The following is an 18,587-nucleotide window of genomic DNA, read 5'->3' on the forward strand; positions in this document are numbered from 1 at the left end:
TTTCCCCCAATACATCCCTGAGAGATTTCAAATGGAGTTGAGAGGTCACTCTGGTGGGTATTCTTATGAGCTATATAGATATCACTTTTTAGTTTTTAGTGTGTTGGAATAGCTAGAGGGAAATACCTGAAGCTAACTGCAACCCAGTGACCTTGATTCTTAATGACAACTGTGTAACTAGGTAGCTTCAACAGTGTGACTGTATGATTGTGAAAACCTTGTGGCTCGCACTCCGTTTATCCAGTGTATTGACAGATGAATGGAAAAATGGGGACAAAAATTAGATGAAGAATAGGGTGGGATGGAGGAGATGGAAAGATTCAGGTGTTCTTCTTTGCTTTTATTTTTATTTTGGAGTAAGGAAAAGGTTCAAAAATTGATTCTAGTGATGAACGCATAAATGTATGATGGTGCTGTGAGTAACTGATTGTACACTGTGGATATCTGTAGGGTGTGTGAATATATCTCAACTAAACTGTATTAAAAAAAGTAAATGGACAATCGGGGGAGGAGGAGAATGGGATGACTTGGATATTTTTTATTTTAATCTTTATTTTTTGGATAATGAAAATGTTCAACGTTTGATTGTGATGATGAATGCACAACTACATGACGATACTGTGAACTGATCATACACTTTGAATGACTGTGTTATTATATCTCAATAAAATCGCATGAAAAAAGATTAATGCATATAAGTTGGTAAAGTTGTTATACACCAGTAATGACATAACTGATGAGGCAATTAAAAAAAAAGTCCATTCACAATAACAACTGAAAAAATCAAGTACCTAGGAATAAACTTAACCAAGGACGTAAAAGGCCTCTACACAGAAAATTACAAAATTTTACTAAAAGAAATAAAAAAGGACCTAAATAGGTAGAAAAATATTCCATGCTCATGGGTAGGAAGACTGAACATCGTTAATATGTCAATTTTACACAAACTGATCCACACATTCAACCCAAGTCCAATCAAAATTCCAACAACCTACTTTCGGACTTGGAAAAGTTAGTTACCAATCACCTGAATAGAAAGTGGGATCTGGTGGGTCTGTACAGGTTAGTGTAAAATTCTAATACATCCCAAAGTAATTTGGGCAGAGAATGAGGATATATTTGCAGGGACCCCTGGTGAACTGGGGAAGAATGCAGAAATGTTGGACTTCCCTACCTGGTTTGTTACTGGAGTTCTCACAAAAATTGAGGACTCAACAGTTTGATAAGATAAGCCCTCCATCAAGGGACATGCCTTATGAAGCTTGTTGCTGCAAAGGAAAGGCTGAGCCTACTTAATAATTTTGCCTAAGAGTCTCCCCTCAGAGAACCTCTATTGCTCAGATATGGCCTCTCTCTCTCCCTTAGCCCATGGGGCAGGTGAACTCACTGCCCTCCCCCTTCCTGGGGATAAGCCTGGACACAGAATCGTGGGATTGAGAAAATCTTCTTGACCAAAAAGGGGAAGTGAAATGAAACCAAGTTTTAGTGGCTGAGAGATTTCAAATGGAGTCGAGAGGTCACTTTGAAGGGCATTCTTACGCGCTACGTAGATATCTCTTTTTAGTTTTTAGTGTATTGGAATAGCAAGAAGGAAATAACCTGCAACCCAGTAGCCTCGAGTCTTGAAGATGAATTGCCTAACTATGTAGCTTACAGGTTGTGACTGTGTGATTGTGAAAACCTCATGGCTCACACTCCCTTTGTCCAGTGTATAGACAGATGAGTAGAAAAATGGGGACAAAAACTAAATGAAAAATAGGATGGGATGGGGGGATGAAATGTTTTCGGTGTTCTTTTTTTACTTTTATTTTCTGGAGTAAGAAAAATGTTCAAAAGTTGATTCTGGTGAATGCACAGCTATATGTCGGTACTACTGAGAATAGCTGATTGTACACTGTGGATGATTGTAGGGTATGTGAATAAACCTCAATAAAACAGTATTTTTAAAAAAAGTTATCAAATTTGTTTAAATTTTTTTTATTTTTTTTATTCTTCAGACAGTGGATTTAAAAAAAAAAAAGTTTTTACAAAAAAAACAAGGAAAAAAATTATGTAGAGCCCCACCTCGAGGAGCTGGTGGAGAACGCAGGAGTATTGGCCTGCCCCACCTTGATGGTTGCTAACATGCCCACAGACACAGGGGACTGGTGGTTTGATGGGTTGAGCCCTCTACCACAGGATTTGCCCTTGGGAAGACTGTTGCTGCAAAGGAGAGGCTAGGCCTCCCTATAATTGTGCCTAAGAGCCTCCTCCCAAGTGCCTCTTTGCCTCTTTGTTGCTCAGATGTGGCCCTCTCTCTCTAGCTAAGCCAACTTGAAAGGTGAAATCACTGCCCTCCCCTCTACGTGGGATCAGACACCCAGGGGAGTGATTCTCCCTGGCAACGTGGAATATGACTCCCGGAGAGGAATGTAGACCCGGCATCGTGGGATGGAGAACATCTTCTTGACCAAAAGGGGGATGTGAAAGGAAATGAAATAAGCTTCAGTGGCAGAGAGATTCCAAAAGGAGCCGAGAGGTCACTCTGGTGGGCACTCTTACACACAATATAGACAACTCTTTTTAGGTTCTAAAGAATTGGGGTAGCTGGTGGTGGATACCTGAAACTATCAAACTACAACCCAGAATCCATGAATCTTGAAGACAATTGTATAAAAATGTAGCTTATGAGGGGTGACAATGGGATTGGGAAAGCCATAAGGACTACACTCCCCTTTGTCTAGTTTATGGATGGATGAGTAGAAAAATAGGGGAAGGAAACAAACAAACAAACAGACAAAGGCACCCAGTGTTCTTTTTTAATTAAATTACTTTTTCACTTTAATTATTATTCTTGTTATTTTTGTGTGTGTGGTAATGAAGGTGTCAGGGATTGATTTTGGTGATGAATGTACAACTATGTAATGGTACTGTGAACAATCGAATGTACGATTTGTTTTATATGACTGTGTGGTATATGAATATACCTCAATAAAATGAATTAAAAAAAAAAAAGTTATCAAATTTGTTTGGAGGGGAAAGGGGACTCACATTGCCAAAAACATCCTAAAAAAGAAAAACGAATTGGGAGGACTTACACTTCCAGACTTTAAAGCCTACTATAAAGTCACAGTGATTAAAACAGCATGGTATTGGCACAAAGACAGACATAGTGACCAACGGAACCGAACTGAGAGCTAGGAAACAGACCTTCAGATGTACGGTCAACTGATCTTTGTTAAGGCCCCAAATCCACAGAACTGGGACAGAACGGTCTTTTCAACAAACAGGGCTGGGAGAACTGGATATCTGTTCCAGCCTGCTAATACTGCCGTTATGCAAAATACCAGAAATGGATTGGCTTTTATCAAGAGGGTTTATTTGGTTACAAGTTTAGAGTTCTAAAACCATACAAGTGTCCAAACTAGGGCATCAACAAGAGGATACCTTCACTGAATAAAGGCCGATGGCATCCAGAACACCTGTCAGCTAGGAAGCCACATGGCTTGCATTTTGTGTTCCTTTGCTCCCAGATTGCATTTCAAAATGACATTCTCCAAAATGTCTCTGGGTCTCTCTTAGCTTCTCCAGGGTAAATTCTGGGCTTCATATCTTTGCTTAGCACCTCCAAATGTCCTTCTGTCCACATCTTCAAGCAACTCCAGGCGTCAGCAAGCATCTGGGTCTGTGCCAGAGCTTAGCTTCTCTCTTAAGTACTCCAGTAATAACCTAGACCCACCCTTAATGTGCGGGGCCACAACTCCATGGAAATATTCAATGAGAGGTCCCTCGCTAATCAACAGACTGATCAGTCTGGCCTGGAGTCACTCTCATTGCAGCCCCTGCAGGTCTCAGTCTCTCACCCACTCAAGATCTCGGTCAATCTCCAAGCCCCGATCCACTCGAAGATCCAAGTTCTCATCATTCTCTAGGTCTCACACATGGTCCCAGTCCAGATTCAAGTCCATGAGCCCACCATCTGTGTCCAAGAGGGATTCCAAGTACAGGCTGCGATCCAAGAGCCCCACCCCACCCCCCAAGACCTCTGAAGCAGAAGGAGCAGAGACCTCTTATTATTTCTGTGTTTGTGTGTGTATGTTCCAATAAAACTTTATCTACAAAAACAGGCAACAGGCCAGATTGGATAACTTGTATAACCAATCAATGAAAGAGCTACAAGGTGTTCTGGGTCATGAGACTTATTTAAAATGGAGAGTGATGAGGATTGTATAACTAAATGATGATAACGTGAGATATGGATGGATTGTCATGGACGTAACATATGCTATATGTTAAGCATATGAAAGCCCTATTTTTAAGTCAAGCCCTCAATACTGAGGCTTGCTCAGGTGAAACTTATGATTGTAAAAGGGAGGCTAAGCCCACCTATAATTATGCCTAGGAGTCCCTGCCAGAGAACGTCTTTTGATACTCAGATGTGGCTCTCTCTCTCTAAGCCTAACTCTGCAAATAAATTCATCACCCTCCCCCCTGACGTGGGACAGGAACCCCCCCCCCAGGTGAATGAGTCTCCCTGGCGATGTGAGACACAGATTCTGGGAATGAGCCTGACCCTGGCACCGAGAGGTTGAGAATGACTTTTTGACAAAAAAGGGGGAAAAGAAAGGCAACAAAATAAAGTTTCAGTGGCTACAAGAAATCAGAGAGTCAAGAGGCTTTCGTGGAGGTTACTCCTAACGCAAGCTTTAGCTTGATGTGCCAAATGACCCAGTATGATAAGCCCAAGTCAACTGCAGTCCTGAAAACTCCAAAGAATACCCAGAATGAGACTTTATAAAACTCACACGCACTAAGTTTATTCTTCAGAAACTTAAATCCTCCAGAGAACTCCTATGCCAGGTAAGTCCCCAAACCCAGAGGCAATAGTCTCTTCAAGAACATCAACCAGATGTGTCCCCTTTTCCCATAAAGCTGACACCTCTTTCCAACATGAGCAAGTTAAGGTGGTCACTGCCTAGACATCCCTGAAGATCAGGAAAGTGATGAAACTAGAGGAAGGGGTAGTAACAGACAAGATGAAATATAACGAACGATTATGAAGACTGAATCTATATAATTTTCTTTTTCTTAGTTGCTAGAGTGTTAGAATAGCTAGAAGGAAAGAATTGAAATGGTGGAACTGTAACCCATAGCATCCTTTGAAATTTGTTCTATAGCTACTTGTTAAATGGTAATTTGAAAGTTATCTCCTTTTTGTATATATGTTATATTTCATAATAAGGAAATAATTTAAACTATGGTACTGTAATTCATAACATTTTGGGAAATTTCCTATATAACTACTTGTTAAATCATACCTAGAAAGATATTTCCTTTTTCCATATGTTATATTTCGCAATAAGGAATTAACTGAAACTATGGAACTGTAACCCATAACATTCTTTGAGATTTGCTCAACACTTGTTAAATTGCATTTGGAATGTTATCACTTCTGTGTGTACATGTTATATTCTACAATTAAAAAATGATTAAATAAATAAATAGATAAAAAAATAATAGGATGGTTGATGGGAATCCTATATTTTATGTATGATTATTCTGTAAACATATAACTTTCCTAATGAAAAAAATTAAAGAACAAATGCAGTGGACTTCAAAAACTCCATTTTTCTTCAAAATAAAAGTACCCATTTTAAAGCATATAATTTTTTTAAACGGCATGTTACTTAAAACTCTGCATATTACCCAAAGACAAATAAATAACTGGAAAACTGTAGAATGATCAACTATTTTAAGGTTAACTCAACAAACTACAAATATAACGGAGAAAATGAAGACTTCAAATGACTTAGAACCAAAAAAGGCCTGAATGGGAAGGACATAATGGATCAGTTCACATTCTTTATCACTACTTTAAACCGTTTCTTAAATGTAAACATACTTGAATTAGGGAGTCTAAAGCTTGCCAGTATCAGTTTTTACTTGATGGTATTTGTTCTTACTTGGTTTGGCTCTTTCGTATTAATAACTTTCAATCCACAGAGTCTCTGAAAAGTTATTCAATAGCTCCAAGTGTGCTTGGTCTCAGGGCTATCCACTAGGTACATCCTTCCACCTTCTCATAACGAAGTTATATACTTCCACTTTTGAGACAAACAAGTTTGCAATCCTTGAGGAAAAAAGAGGGAAGCATATAACCAACCAAATTACTGCCCTCTCTAACTCTCCCTCTATTTCCCTTATAAACTGGGGTTCCAGAGTAAGACAGCACTCATTCAACAAAATCTGAAGCTTGGCAAGTAATGTGCCTATCTTAAGCTTCAATTTTCCTATCTGTACAAATGAGGATAACAATCACCACCACCATCCTCAGAGGGTTTTCCTGGGGAGTTAAAGGAAAAGACATGGAAAATTACTAGTCAAATGCATGTGACATAATAAAGTTCCCACTGTAAATATGTTAGCTATTATTGTTTATTCCATTTTTGTCCTACCCACTGAGAATAAACATTCTATAAATAGGTAATTCCAAAGATTTAGGTAAATATCAGAGTACTGTGAACAACTGATTGTACACTTGGATGATTGTATGGTATGTGAATACATCTCAATAAAATTGAATTAAAAAAATCAAACAAAGGATCAGAGTAATGCATTTCACTAAAAAACTGCTAGAAGTCCTTGCACTAAAGCTCTCAAAAGCTGAGAAGGGAGCTTCCAAAACACAGGATTAGGGAGAGAAGCAAAACCTACTTCTTTCCCAAAAGCAGCAAACAGCCAGGCAGGTACTGTCCAAATCAACTGTATGGGGGCCCAAGGAACAGGGGAAGACATTTCAAAGGACAGTGTGGGACGAAGGGACTGAGAAAAAAGGTATAGACTGCAATTCCAGCTATGGCTCCTGATGCCTATCCCCCTTGCCTGGGAGACTGCTGCAGATGGGGTGGCTGCAGAGTCCTCCACCCCAAGCACAGAGGCGGACACAGCCCCACACTGAGCCACATATTGGCTGGCAAAGTGAGATCCCCACAGTTTCAGCTCTGTCCAGTCAGACCCTGACAGTTGAAAGCAGTGAAGCAGAATCTGAGGGCGAATGAGAAACCGAAGAGTGCTATCTGCTGGGCAGGCCAGAAAGTGCAGGGGCAAAAAGCAGGGCTTTTCGGAGCCTCTCCAGACCCTATCCCAGGCTCATCAGAGCTGGCCTACACCCCCTCCACAGGTACTGGTCATGTATTAGCTGGGAAATACTGATGATCTAACTGTCAAAACAGTGCCCTATCACTTCCCCACTACATAGGTCCTGACTCCCAGGGATGAACATGGACCTGGAATCGCGGGATTGAGAACATCTTGACCAAAAGGGGGAAGCATAATGAAACAAAGTTTCAATGGCTGAGAGATTTCAAATGGAGCTGAGAGATCACTCTGGTGGGCATTCTTACGCACTTTATAGATATCCCTTTCTAGGTTTTAGTTAACTTGAATAGCTAGAAGTAAATACCTAAAACTATCAAACTCCAATCCAGTAGTCTTGGACTCTTAAAGATGACTGTGTAACTACGTAACTTACAAGGGGTGACAGGGTGATTGTGAAAACCCTGTGGATCACACTCCCTTTAGCCAGTGTATGGATGGATGAGTAGAAAAATGGGGACAGGGACCAAAGGAAGATTGGGGTGGGATGAGGGGGTGGTTTCAGTGTTATTTTTTACTTTTGTTTTTTATTCTTATTTTTATTTTTTGGTGTAAAGAAAATGCTCAAACATAGATTGGGGTGATGAAGCCACAACTATATGATGATATTGTGAACAGTTGGTTGTACACCATGGATGATTATATGTATGTGAATATATCTCAATAATGCTGAATTAAAAAAAAAACAAAAACAATGCCCTAATACAAACCCAGGCAACAACTAAATCCTAAACAAGAAAGAGAGAGAAGCTGACCTTTAGAATAGACCCATCAAGATAACCAGATGACCAGATTATCAGCAACAAAGGCATTCTAAAACACAGAAAGAAATGACTCAGTCAAAGGAACAAATCAAAAAGTCAGAGCACACACAGAATCTGGAACAACTAATCAAAGATGTTCAAAAATCTCCTGAATCAATTCAAAGAAATTAAAGAACATATGCATAAGGAAACAAAGTATATTAAGATGACACTAGGAAAGCATGAAGAATTTGAAAGAATATAAGGGAAAATAATAGACATTATGGAAAGGAAAGACACTGTAGATGAAATTAAAAATATACTAGACACAAAACAACAGAGTTGAAGAAGCAGAAGAAAGGATCAGTGAGCTAGAAGACAGAGCAATCAAATTCAAACAGACAAAAGAACAAAGAAAAATAAATAAACAAAATTTGAGCAGTCTCAGGGAAATGACTGACAACACAAAGCACGCAAACATATGCATTATGGGTGTCCAAGGAGAAGAGAAGGGGAAAGGACCAGGAAGAATAGTCAAGGAAATAATGGGTGAAAATTTCCCAACTCTCATAAAAGATAAAACTATGCAAATCCAAGTAGCCCAATGTACTGCAGCACAATGTTGAATACCAGTGGTGATAGTGGGCATCTTGTCTTGTTCCCAGTCTTAGAGGGAAAGCCTTCAAGTCTTTCATCATTGAGTATAATGTTAGCTGTGGCTTTTTCATGTAACCCCTTTATCACGTTGAAGAACTTCCCTTAGATTCCTAAATGAGGTGCCTTTATCACGAAACATGTCAAATTTTTTCAAATGCCTTTTCTGCATCGATCAAGATCATCTGGTTTTTCCCTTTCAATTTGTTCATGCGTCGTCTACATTAACTGATTTTCTTTTGTTGAACCACCCTCACATACCTGGAATAACACCCATTTGGTCATGATATATAATTCTTTTAATGAGCCATTGGATTCGATTTGCAAGTATTTTCTTGAGGACTTTTGCACCTATATTCATTAGAGAGATTGACCTGCAGTTTTCTTTGCTTGTGGTATCTTTATATGGTTTTGGTATTAAGAGTAATGTTGAGGGGAGAACCTAAGATGGCAGTTAGGTGAGATAGGGCAAAAAAATACCTCCATGAAAAATACTACATAAAAGCAAGAAAGTGACCCAGAACACCAGTTCCAGCGATGCACCAGCTGGACAAGGTCTGCTAAATCCACAGGGACTGTGCATTTGGTGGAACCGGGAGTCTGTATTCTGAAACAAGTGAGTAAGCCAGCTTAACGTCTGGCGGCCGTGCTGCAGTGTGGGAAAACCGTGGGTTGGCGTTTGGAGATGGACTAGTTCTTTTAAAAAAAAGAAAAAAAAGGAAAAAAAACAACAACCCAGGAGCGGCTGAGGTTACAACGGTGAGAATCGCGCAGTGAAGCATGGCAGGAGCATGCTGTGCCAGTTTCAGTCTCTGGCATAGAGGATGGCCTACTGCTGATTGTCTCGGGGCCAGGGGACAGAGGGGACCCAAAAGGAGAAAACAACCGTGCCCCTTGCAGCCATCTCCCTGGTGGGCTGGGAACACTCCTGCCCGGGGCAGGAGCTATAAGCCCAGCGCCATGCCAAGGGTCCCAGTGTGACGGGGAGTACTTCCCACAGCAATGTGCACATGCCACAGTATCGGCCATGGACAGTGGCCTTCAGTGCACCCACAGCTAATTGTCCCGGAGCTGGGAAGGCGGAGCTGTGCAAAAAGGGAGAAATTAACACACCCCATTCAACCATCTTTACAGCAGGCTGGGAACAGTCCAGCGGCCCAGGGCTTCCCTGGAGAGCCAGCGCGCACTTGTGACGTGGCACGGCCTTCCCTCATTAGAGATCCTGGAAGAACACGGCTGGGAAGGAGGACCCATTCAGAAATCCCAGGGACCCTATGCCAATACCAAGGACGTGTGGGTCAGCGGCAGAGACAATCTGTGGCAAGACTGAAATGAAGGCTTAGACTCTTGTAACAGCCTTAAATCTCCAGCCAGGAACACATGGGAGGTTTGATTATTAAAGCTGCCCTGCCTCCCTAACCACCCAGACACACGCCCACATTCAGGGTGGACAGCACCAATAACACGCCCAAACTTAGTGTACCAATTGAACCCCACAAGAATCAGATCCCCACACACCACAAAGACAAAGTTGGGGAGAACTGACTTGAGGGGAATAGGTGACTCGTGGACGCCATCTGCTGGCTAGTTAGAGAAGGTGTACGCCACCAAGCTGCAGATCTGACAAATTAGAGATCGGTACTTTTTATATCCAGAAAGAACCCTACCAAGTAAAGCAAAGCCAAGAGGCCAAAAACAACAGAAAATCTTAAAGCATATGATAAAACCAGACGATACAGAGAACCCAAACCCAAACACCCAAATCAAAAGGTCAGAAGAGACACAGTACTTGGTGCAATTAATCAAAGAACTAAAGTCAAACCACAAGAACATGGCACAGAACATAAAGGATATGAAGAAGAGCATGGCACAGGATATAAAGGACAAAAGAAGACCCTAGAAGAGCTTAAAGAAGAAATTGCAAGACTAAATAAAAGAATAGAAGATCTTATGGAAATAAAAGAAACTGTTGGCCAAATTAAAAAGACTCTGGATACTCATAACACAAGATTAGAGGAAGTTGAACAATGACTCAGCATCCTCAAGGAACAGAGAATGGAAAATGAAAGAACAAAAGAAAGAATGGGGAAAAAAATCTAAATGGATCTCAGGGATATGATAGACAAAATAAAACATCCAAATTTAAGACTCACTGGTGTCCCAGAAGGGTAATGGTCTAGAAAGAGTATTCAAAGAAATTGTTAGGGAAAACTTCCCAAACCTTTTTACACAATATAAATACACAAAGCATAAATGCCCAGCGAACTCCAAATAAAATAAATCCAAATAAACCCACTCCGAGACATATTCTGATCAGACTCTCAAATACTGAAGAGAAGGAGCAAGTTCTGAAAGCAGCAAGAGAAAAGCAATTCACCACATACAAAGGAAACAACATAAGACTAAGTAGTGACTACTCCGCAGCCACCATGGAGGCAAGGCAGTGGCATGACATATTTAAAATTCTGAGAGAGAAAAATTTCCAACCAAGAATACTTTATCCAGCAAAACTCTCCTTCAAATTTGGGGGAGAGCTTAAATTTTTCACAGACAAACAAATGCTGAGAGATTTTGCTAATAAAAGACCTCCCCTACTTCAGATACTGAAGTGAGCCCTACTGACAGAGAAACTAAGAAAGGAGAGAGAGATATAGAGAAATTTAACAGACATATATAGAAAATTACACCCCAAATCACCAGGACACACATTCTTCTCTAGTGATCACGGATCTTTCTCCAGAATAGACCATATGCTGGGACATAAAACAAACCTCAATAAATTTTTTAAAAAATTGAATTTATTCAAAGCGCATTCTCTGACCACAACGGAATACAAACAGAAGTCAATAACCATCAGAGACTTAGAAAATTCACAAACAACCGGAGGGTAAAAATGAGGGGGAGATGAAAACATTCCCAGATAATCAAAAGCTGAGGGACTTCATCACCAGTAGATCAGTCCTATAAGAAATGCTAAAGGGAACTGAGCAGGCTGAAAGGAAGGGACACTAAACAATTCATGAAGAAACAAAGATTTCCAGTAAAGATCACATGGTAAATATAAATACCAATACTACTGTATTGTTGATTTATGACTCCACTATTTACTTCCTACAGGATCTAAAATACATAAACTGTAATGATAAATCAGTGTTTTGGGACTCAATATAAAACATGTAATTTCTGACAAGAACTACATAAAGGTCGGGGAATGGAGGAGTATAGGAACATAGTTTACGTGTCCTATTGAAGTTAAGTTGGTATCAAAGAAAAACAAGATTGTTATAGATTTAAGAGGTTAAATTTAAGCCCCACAGTAAACACAAAGAAAGTATCAGAGAATATGACCACAGAGATGAAAAGTAGAGTATGGGTTCCGAGAAGTGGGAGAAGGGGCAATGGAGAGCTAAGAAATGAGTGTAGGGTTTCTGTTTGGGGTGAAGGGAAATTTCTAGTAATGGATGGTAGGAAGGTGATAGCATTGCAACATTCTATATGTGATTAATCCCACTAATGGAATGCTAGGGAGGGGTTGGAATGGGAAGATTTAGGCTGTATATATGTTTCCACAAGTGGGAAAAAAAAAAAGTCTAAATAGATAATGACAATTAAATGCCAAGGATGATCCTGGATGGGATCTGAGGATGGAAGAGAGGAGGCTCAAAGGGACACAGTTGGGACAAAAGAAAGAAAAAAAAGGAAATATAGAATGTAAGCTTTGTATCAATGTTGAATTTCTTGAACTTCTTAGCTGAGCTTAATGGGATTGCATAAAAGAATGTTCTTGTACATGGGAAATGTATATGTGAATTATATTGTTTGTTCAAGGATGTGTGCAGCTTGCTCTCATACATTCAGAAGACAGAGCAACAGATGATGGATGATAGAGAGGGAGCGAGGGAGGGAAAGAAAGAAATGGTGGTGTGACAGGATGTTAAAGTTGGTGGATTGGGGTAGCAAGGGAGGGGGGTCGGGGTATGCTGGAGTTCTGTGTATGGGGTTTGTAATGTTTTTGCAACTGTTCCTGTAAGTTTGAATTTATTTCAAAATAAAATTTAAAAAAATAAAAAAATAAAAAAAGAGTAATGTTGGCTTCATAGAATGAGTTAGATAGTGTTACCTCTTCTTCAAATTTTTGGAAGAGTTTTAGCAAGAATGGTTTTCATTCTTGGTAAAATTCACCTCTGAAGACATCAACATCAGGTCCTGGGCTTTTCTTTTTGGGTAGGTTTTTGTTTTTTTTGCTTTTTGGTTTTATTTTTTTTTTTTTTTTTTTATTTTTATTGAGATTGTTCAGATACCATACAATTATCCAAAGATCCAAAGTGTACAATCACTTGCCCCTGGGTACCCTCATACAGCTGTGCATCCATCACACTTAATTTTTGTTCAATTTTTAGAAACTTTTCATTACTCCAGACAAGAAATACAGTGAAAGATGAAAAAAGAAAAACAGAAAAGGAAACTCTAAACCTCCCCTATCCTTAACCAACCCCCCTCAATTGTTGACTCCTAGTATTGATATAGTACGTTTGTTACTGTTTATGAAAAAATGTTGAAATACTACTAACTGTAGTACATAGTTTGTAATAGGTATATAGTTCTTCCCTATATGCCCCTCTATTATTAACTTCTAATTGTATTGTCATACATTTGTTCTGGTTCATGAAGTGATTTCTAGTATTTGTACAGTTGATCATGGACATTGCCCACCATAGGATTCAGTTTTATACATTTCCATCTTTTGACCTCCAACTTTCCTTCTGGTGACATATATGACTCTGAGCTTCCCCTTTCCACCTCATTCACACACCATTCGGCACTGTTAGTTATTCTCACATCTTGCTACCAACACCCCTGTTCATTTCCAAACATTTAAGTTCATCCTAATTGAACATTCTGCTCATACTAAGCAAGAGCATCTACATTTCTTCCACAAGGCAGGAGGGAGAGTCAAAGAAGGTAGAGAGGCAAAAGAAAGAGGAAACAAAAAAAATGACAGCTAGGAAGCAGCAAAAGGAAAAATAACCTTAAATCAAAGTAGAGTAAGGAGCCAGACACCACCACCAATGTCAAGTGTCTAACATGCCTCCCCTATCCCCCCCTCTTATCTGCATTCACCTTGGTATATCACCTTTGTTATATTAAAGGAAGCATAATACAATGATTCTATTAGTTACAGTCTCTAGTTTATGCTGATTGCATCCCTCCCCCAATGCCTCCCCATTTTTAACACCTTGCAAGGTTGACATTTGCTTGTTCTCCCTCGTAAAAGAACATATTTGTACATTTTATCACAATTGTTGAATGCTCTAGATTTCACCAAGTTACACAGTCCCAGTCATTATCTTTCCTCCTTTCTTGTGGTGTCTCACATGCTCCCCATCTTTCTCTCTCAACCATATTCATAGTTACCTTTGTTCAGTGCACGTACATTGTTGTGCTACCATCTCCCAAAATTGTGTTCCAAACCACACACTCCTGTCTTCTATCACCCTGTAGTGCTCCCTTTAGTATTTCCTGTAGGGCAGGTGTCTTGTTCACAAAGTTTCTCATTGTCTGTTTGTCAGAAAATATTTTGAGCTTTCCCTCATATTTGAAGGACAGCTTTGCTGGATACAGGATTCTTGGTTGGTGGTTTTTCTCTTTCAGTATCTTAAATATATCACACCACTTCCTTCTTGCCTCCATGGTTTCTGCTGAGAGATCCGCACATAGTCTTATTAAGCTTCCTTTGTATGTAATGGATTGCTTTTCTCTTGCTGCTTTCAGGATTCTCTCTTTGTCTTTGACATTTGATAATCTGATTATTAAGTGTCTTGGCGTAGGCCTATACATATCTCTTCTGTTTGGAGTACGCTGCGCTTCTTGGATCTGTAATTTTATGTCTTTCATAAGAGATGGGAAATTTTCATTAATTATTTCCTGTATTATTGCTTCTGCCCCCTTTCCCTTCTCTTCTCCTTCTGGGACAACAATGATACGTACATTATTGTACTTTGTTTCATCCTTGAGATCCCGGAGACGTTGTTCATATTTTTTCATTCTTTTCTGCTCCTTTGCGTGTATGCTTTCAGGTGTTTTGTTCTCCAGTTCCTGAGTGTTTTCTTCTGCCTCTTGAGATCTGCTGTTGTATGTTTCCATTGTGTCTTTCACCTCTTGTGTTGTGCCTTTCATTTCCATAGATTCTACTAGTAGGTTTTTTGAACTTTTGATTTCTGCCGTATACATGTCCAGTGCTTCCTTTACAGCCTCTATCTCTTTTGCAATATCTTCTCTAAACTTTTTGAATTGATTTAGCATTAGTTGTTTAAATTCTTGTATCTCAGTTGAAGTGTACGTTTGTTCCTTTGACTGGGCCATAACTTTGTTTTTCTTAGCGTAGGTTGTAATTTTCTGTTGTCTAGGCATGGTTTCCTTGGTTATCCAAATCGGGTTTTCTCAGACCAGAACAGGCTCAGGTTCCAGAGGGAAGAAATATTCAGTATCTGGTTTCCCTGCGGGTGTGTCTTAGAAAATTGCTCCACCCTTTGATGCCTCGGGTCACTGTGCTTTTCTGCCCAGCAGGTGACGCCTGCTAGCCTATAATGCTTGACTGGTGTGAGGAGGTATGGCCGTGTTCCCCCAGGCTCTGGGGTCTGGTTCTGAATGGAAAGGGCCCCACCCCTTTCCTCCTAGAGAAGACAGACCCCTCAGGTGGAGGTCATTAGCATTTCAATGGTCTCACTCTCTGCTTGTGGTGTCTCCACCCTTCCCACAGTCACAGCCCTGGAAACTGAAAATGACTGGGGCTTTCTCCACTGAGCCAAAAAAGAAACAGATAGTCCCCTTCAGACCCAGTCCGAGGCAACCCTCTGGCTCTCCCAGGTCAGTCGTCACCCAAAGCCTCTGTCTGTTTTTTGGGGCTGCGTACCTGTAGTGAGCAGTTCACACCGGCTACTTAAAACCCCAGTTGGAGCTCAGCTGAGCTGTATTTGCTTGCTGGGAAAGAGCTTCTCTGTGGCACCACGAGGCTCCACAGCTCGGGCTATGGGGGAGGGGGTCTCCCAACCTGGTTCCGCGGGTTTTACTTAAAGATTTTATGCTGTGTTCTCGGGCATTCCTCCCAATTCAGGTTGGTGTATGATGAGTGGATGGTCTCATTTGTCCCCCCGCAGTTATTCTGGATTATTTACTAGTTGTTTCTGTTTTTTTGTAGTTGTTCCAGGGGGACTACTTAGCTTCCACTCCTCTCTATGCCGCCATCTTGCCCTCTTTGGGTAGGTTTTTGATGACTGATTCCATGTTTTTTCTTCTTATTGTTTTGTTGAGGTCTTCTATTTCTTCTAGAATCAGTTTAGGTTGTTTATGTGTTTCTAGGAAGTTGTCTGTTTCATCTAAATTGCCTAGTTTGTTGGCATACCATTGTTCATAGTATCCTCTTTTCATCTTTTTTTATTTCTTTGGGGTCCAGGGCAATGGCCCCCCTCTCATTTCAGATTTTATTTATTTGCATCTTCTCTCTTTTTGCCTTTGTCAGTCTAGCTAATGATCTGTCAAATTTATTGATCTTTTCAAAGAACAAAGAACACTATTACAAGGAGTTAATGATAAGAGGAATATATGGAGAAAAATGTACCTATTGCAAACTATGGGCTACAGTTAACAGTAATATCTTAATATTCTTTCACCAACAGTAACAAATATACCACACCAATACCAGGGGTCAGTAATGGGGGATAGGGATATGGGATGTTTTGGGTTTTCTTTTTTATTTTTATTTCTTTTTCTAAAGTGATGAAAATACTCTAAAATTGATCATGATGATAAATGCACAACTATATGATGATACTGTGAGCCCGATTGTATACTTTGGATGGATTGTATGATGTCTGAATATATCTCAATAAAATTGCATTAAAAAAATTAACAGACTACCTTTATCACAAAGAAAATTATAATGTGGATTTATATATACTGCAGAATTCTTCCTTAACTGAGAGAAAACTTTTAAAAACCAAACTATAAAAACAAGGGTACAAGTTATGTTAACATAAAACTCACTGATCAATAAATTGCCTTAAGTGGACACCCACTGATTAACCTCAGCATCACTAAAAATGGTACCTTCTAATGCGATGCAATAAAGGGTGCACACCACCACCTATCCTTAACAAAACAGTTAAGCCTAAATCTAATCTTTAAAGCAAACTTACATTTAACAAGTAAACATGAGGGTTAGAGGAATAAGCTAAATGGCATCACAAGAAACAAAAAGGTTAATGCAGAATGTGAAACATGACATTCTAAAGAACCATTGACATGGTTATAAAAATAAATCAATTCTATAGCGGTATGAAGTTGGGGGAACTGCTTTAGATTAAAAGAGAATCAAAATACATAAAGTCTGGATCTTATCTGGATCCTGATTCAAATAAATCAACTATAAAAGGAGTTTTTTAAATAATCAGGGAAACTGATGCATGGCTTAAGTTTTATAGATAAAGAGTTTGATTTTTTAAGGTGCAATAATGGCATTATGATAATATATGAAAGTGCCTATTTTTCAGAGGTGCTTATTAAAGTCATTAGGGAAATATTTCTGCAGAAAAGGAAGGAAAGAAAGAAGGGAAAAAGGGAATAAGAAGGGAAAGAGGGAAAATATGAAGCAAATGTGGGAAAAATCTTAAGGGTTTTTGAATATGAGACGGAAAATATGAAGCAAATGTGGGAAAAATCTTGAGGGTTATTGAATATGAGAGAGTACATGTGGTTAATTTAACTACTCTCAACTTTTGTGTTTGTTTGAAATTGATCATAATAAAAAAGGCTAGAAGAAGGAATTATAGTTATTGGGTTAGACAATTCCAATCTTATTTTGACTGTGCCTAACAAATTAAAACATATCCTCCCCTTTTCTGGACTTTGGAAATCTGGCCCATGTAGCAGAAGTTTAGTAATTGACATCCGAATAAATGAACAAGCAAGGGAACTGGAAGATGTACCATCCACATTATCTCTATCTTTATTAACATTCTGGATCAAAAATTGTGCCACAGTGAAATGCTCATGTGGAGAATAGTCACAACTGCCCTTAACAACATATCAGGCCAAACTTCAGTCAGTTCAGGTAGTTCCTCCATTGGACCTAAACGAGGTCTGTATATTACAGACCTTGATTTTACAACTCTGAAAAAATCTCTTGATTTTGTAACTCTGAGAAAACTCAATCACAACTCTCAACTCTATAAACAACATTCTTGAAATGTCTATATAATATTCCAAATTGATAAATATAAGAAATGATTCTAATGGGGGAATGCTTTTGGTGGGGAAGGGACAGGGATTACAATGGGCAAATAACTTCCATTTTAAAACCAGCATCACATGGGTAAAATATATCTGTTGAAGTCCAACATAGGTAAATATGATAAACAACCAATAGGTTTCTTCAAAACTACGTAATCCCAACAGTTCATCCAAAAGCATCAATAAAAGAACCAGAGGACTTCAGAAGGTCAATAATTCTTTCAGAGTACACTGCCATCCCTAGTCAGAACCCTGTTAAACAACAGTCTACTCATTTCCTTCCAATCATAAGCATTTCCTTCCCCCGTATTCTGGGCTTACCTCCTCTACCACGGGCTCGCTTGCCACGGTCTGAAGACCTGTCCCCTTGATTGCAATCAATTCCATTCTCTTCACCTTTAACTAAGGAAAAAAAAAAAAAAGCAGAAAAGTATACTTTCCTTTCCCAAACCTCTTGTATTTAAGCTTACCAGACAGCTATTAAAAGCAAGGACACAGAAAGGAAATGAAATAAGCTTCAGTGGCAGAGAGATTCCAAAAGGAGCCGAGAGGTCACTCTGGTGGGCACTCTTATGCACAATTTACACAACCCTTTTTAGGTTCTAAAGAATTGGAGTAGCTGGTGGTGGATACCTGAAACTATCAAACTACAACCCAGAACCCATGAATCTCGAAGACAATTGTATAAAAATGTAGCTTATGAGAGGTGACAATGGGATTGGGAAAGCCAAAAGGACCACACTCCCCTTTGCCTAGTTTATGGATGGA

General features: G+C 39.5%; 1 protein-coding gene across 13 annotated transcripts in view; it reads right to left on the reverse strand.

The window, feature by feature from the left end:
- UBAP2 (ubiquitin associated protein 2) overlaps positions 1-18,587 on the reverse strand; it is a 170,989-nt gene that overhangs the window by 81,740 nt on the left and 70,662 nt on the right. For 12 of the 13 annotated variants that reach the window (XM_037797090.1, XM_037797092.1, XM_037797091.1 and 9 more), the window contains one exon: positions 18,141-18,221. In XM_037797090.1, the coding sequence (XP_037653018.1) occupies positions 18,141-18,221 (81 nt within the window). Of the gene's footprint in view, positions 1-5,942; positions 6,093-18,140; positions 18,222-18,587 lie in introns of those variants that run through there. The other variant, XM_037797097.1, reaches the window with a different exon arrangement.

Source organism: Choloepus didactylus, chromosome 10 (assembly GCF_015220235.1).
Source record: "Choloepus didactylus isolate mChoDid1 chromosome 10, mChoDid1.pri, whole genome shotgun sequence".
Taxonomy (NCBI): domain Eukaryota; kingdom Metazoa; phylum Chordata; class Mammalia; order Pilosa; family Megalonychidae; genus Choloepus; species Choloepus didactylus.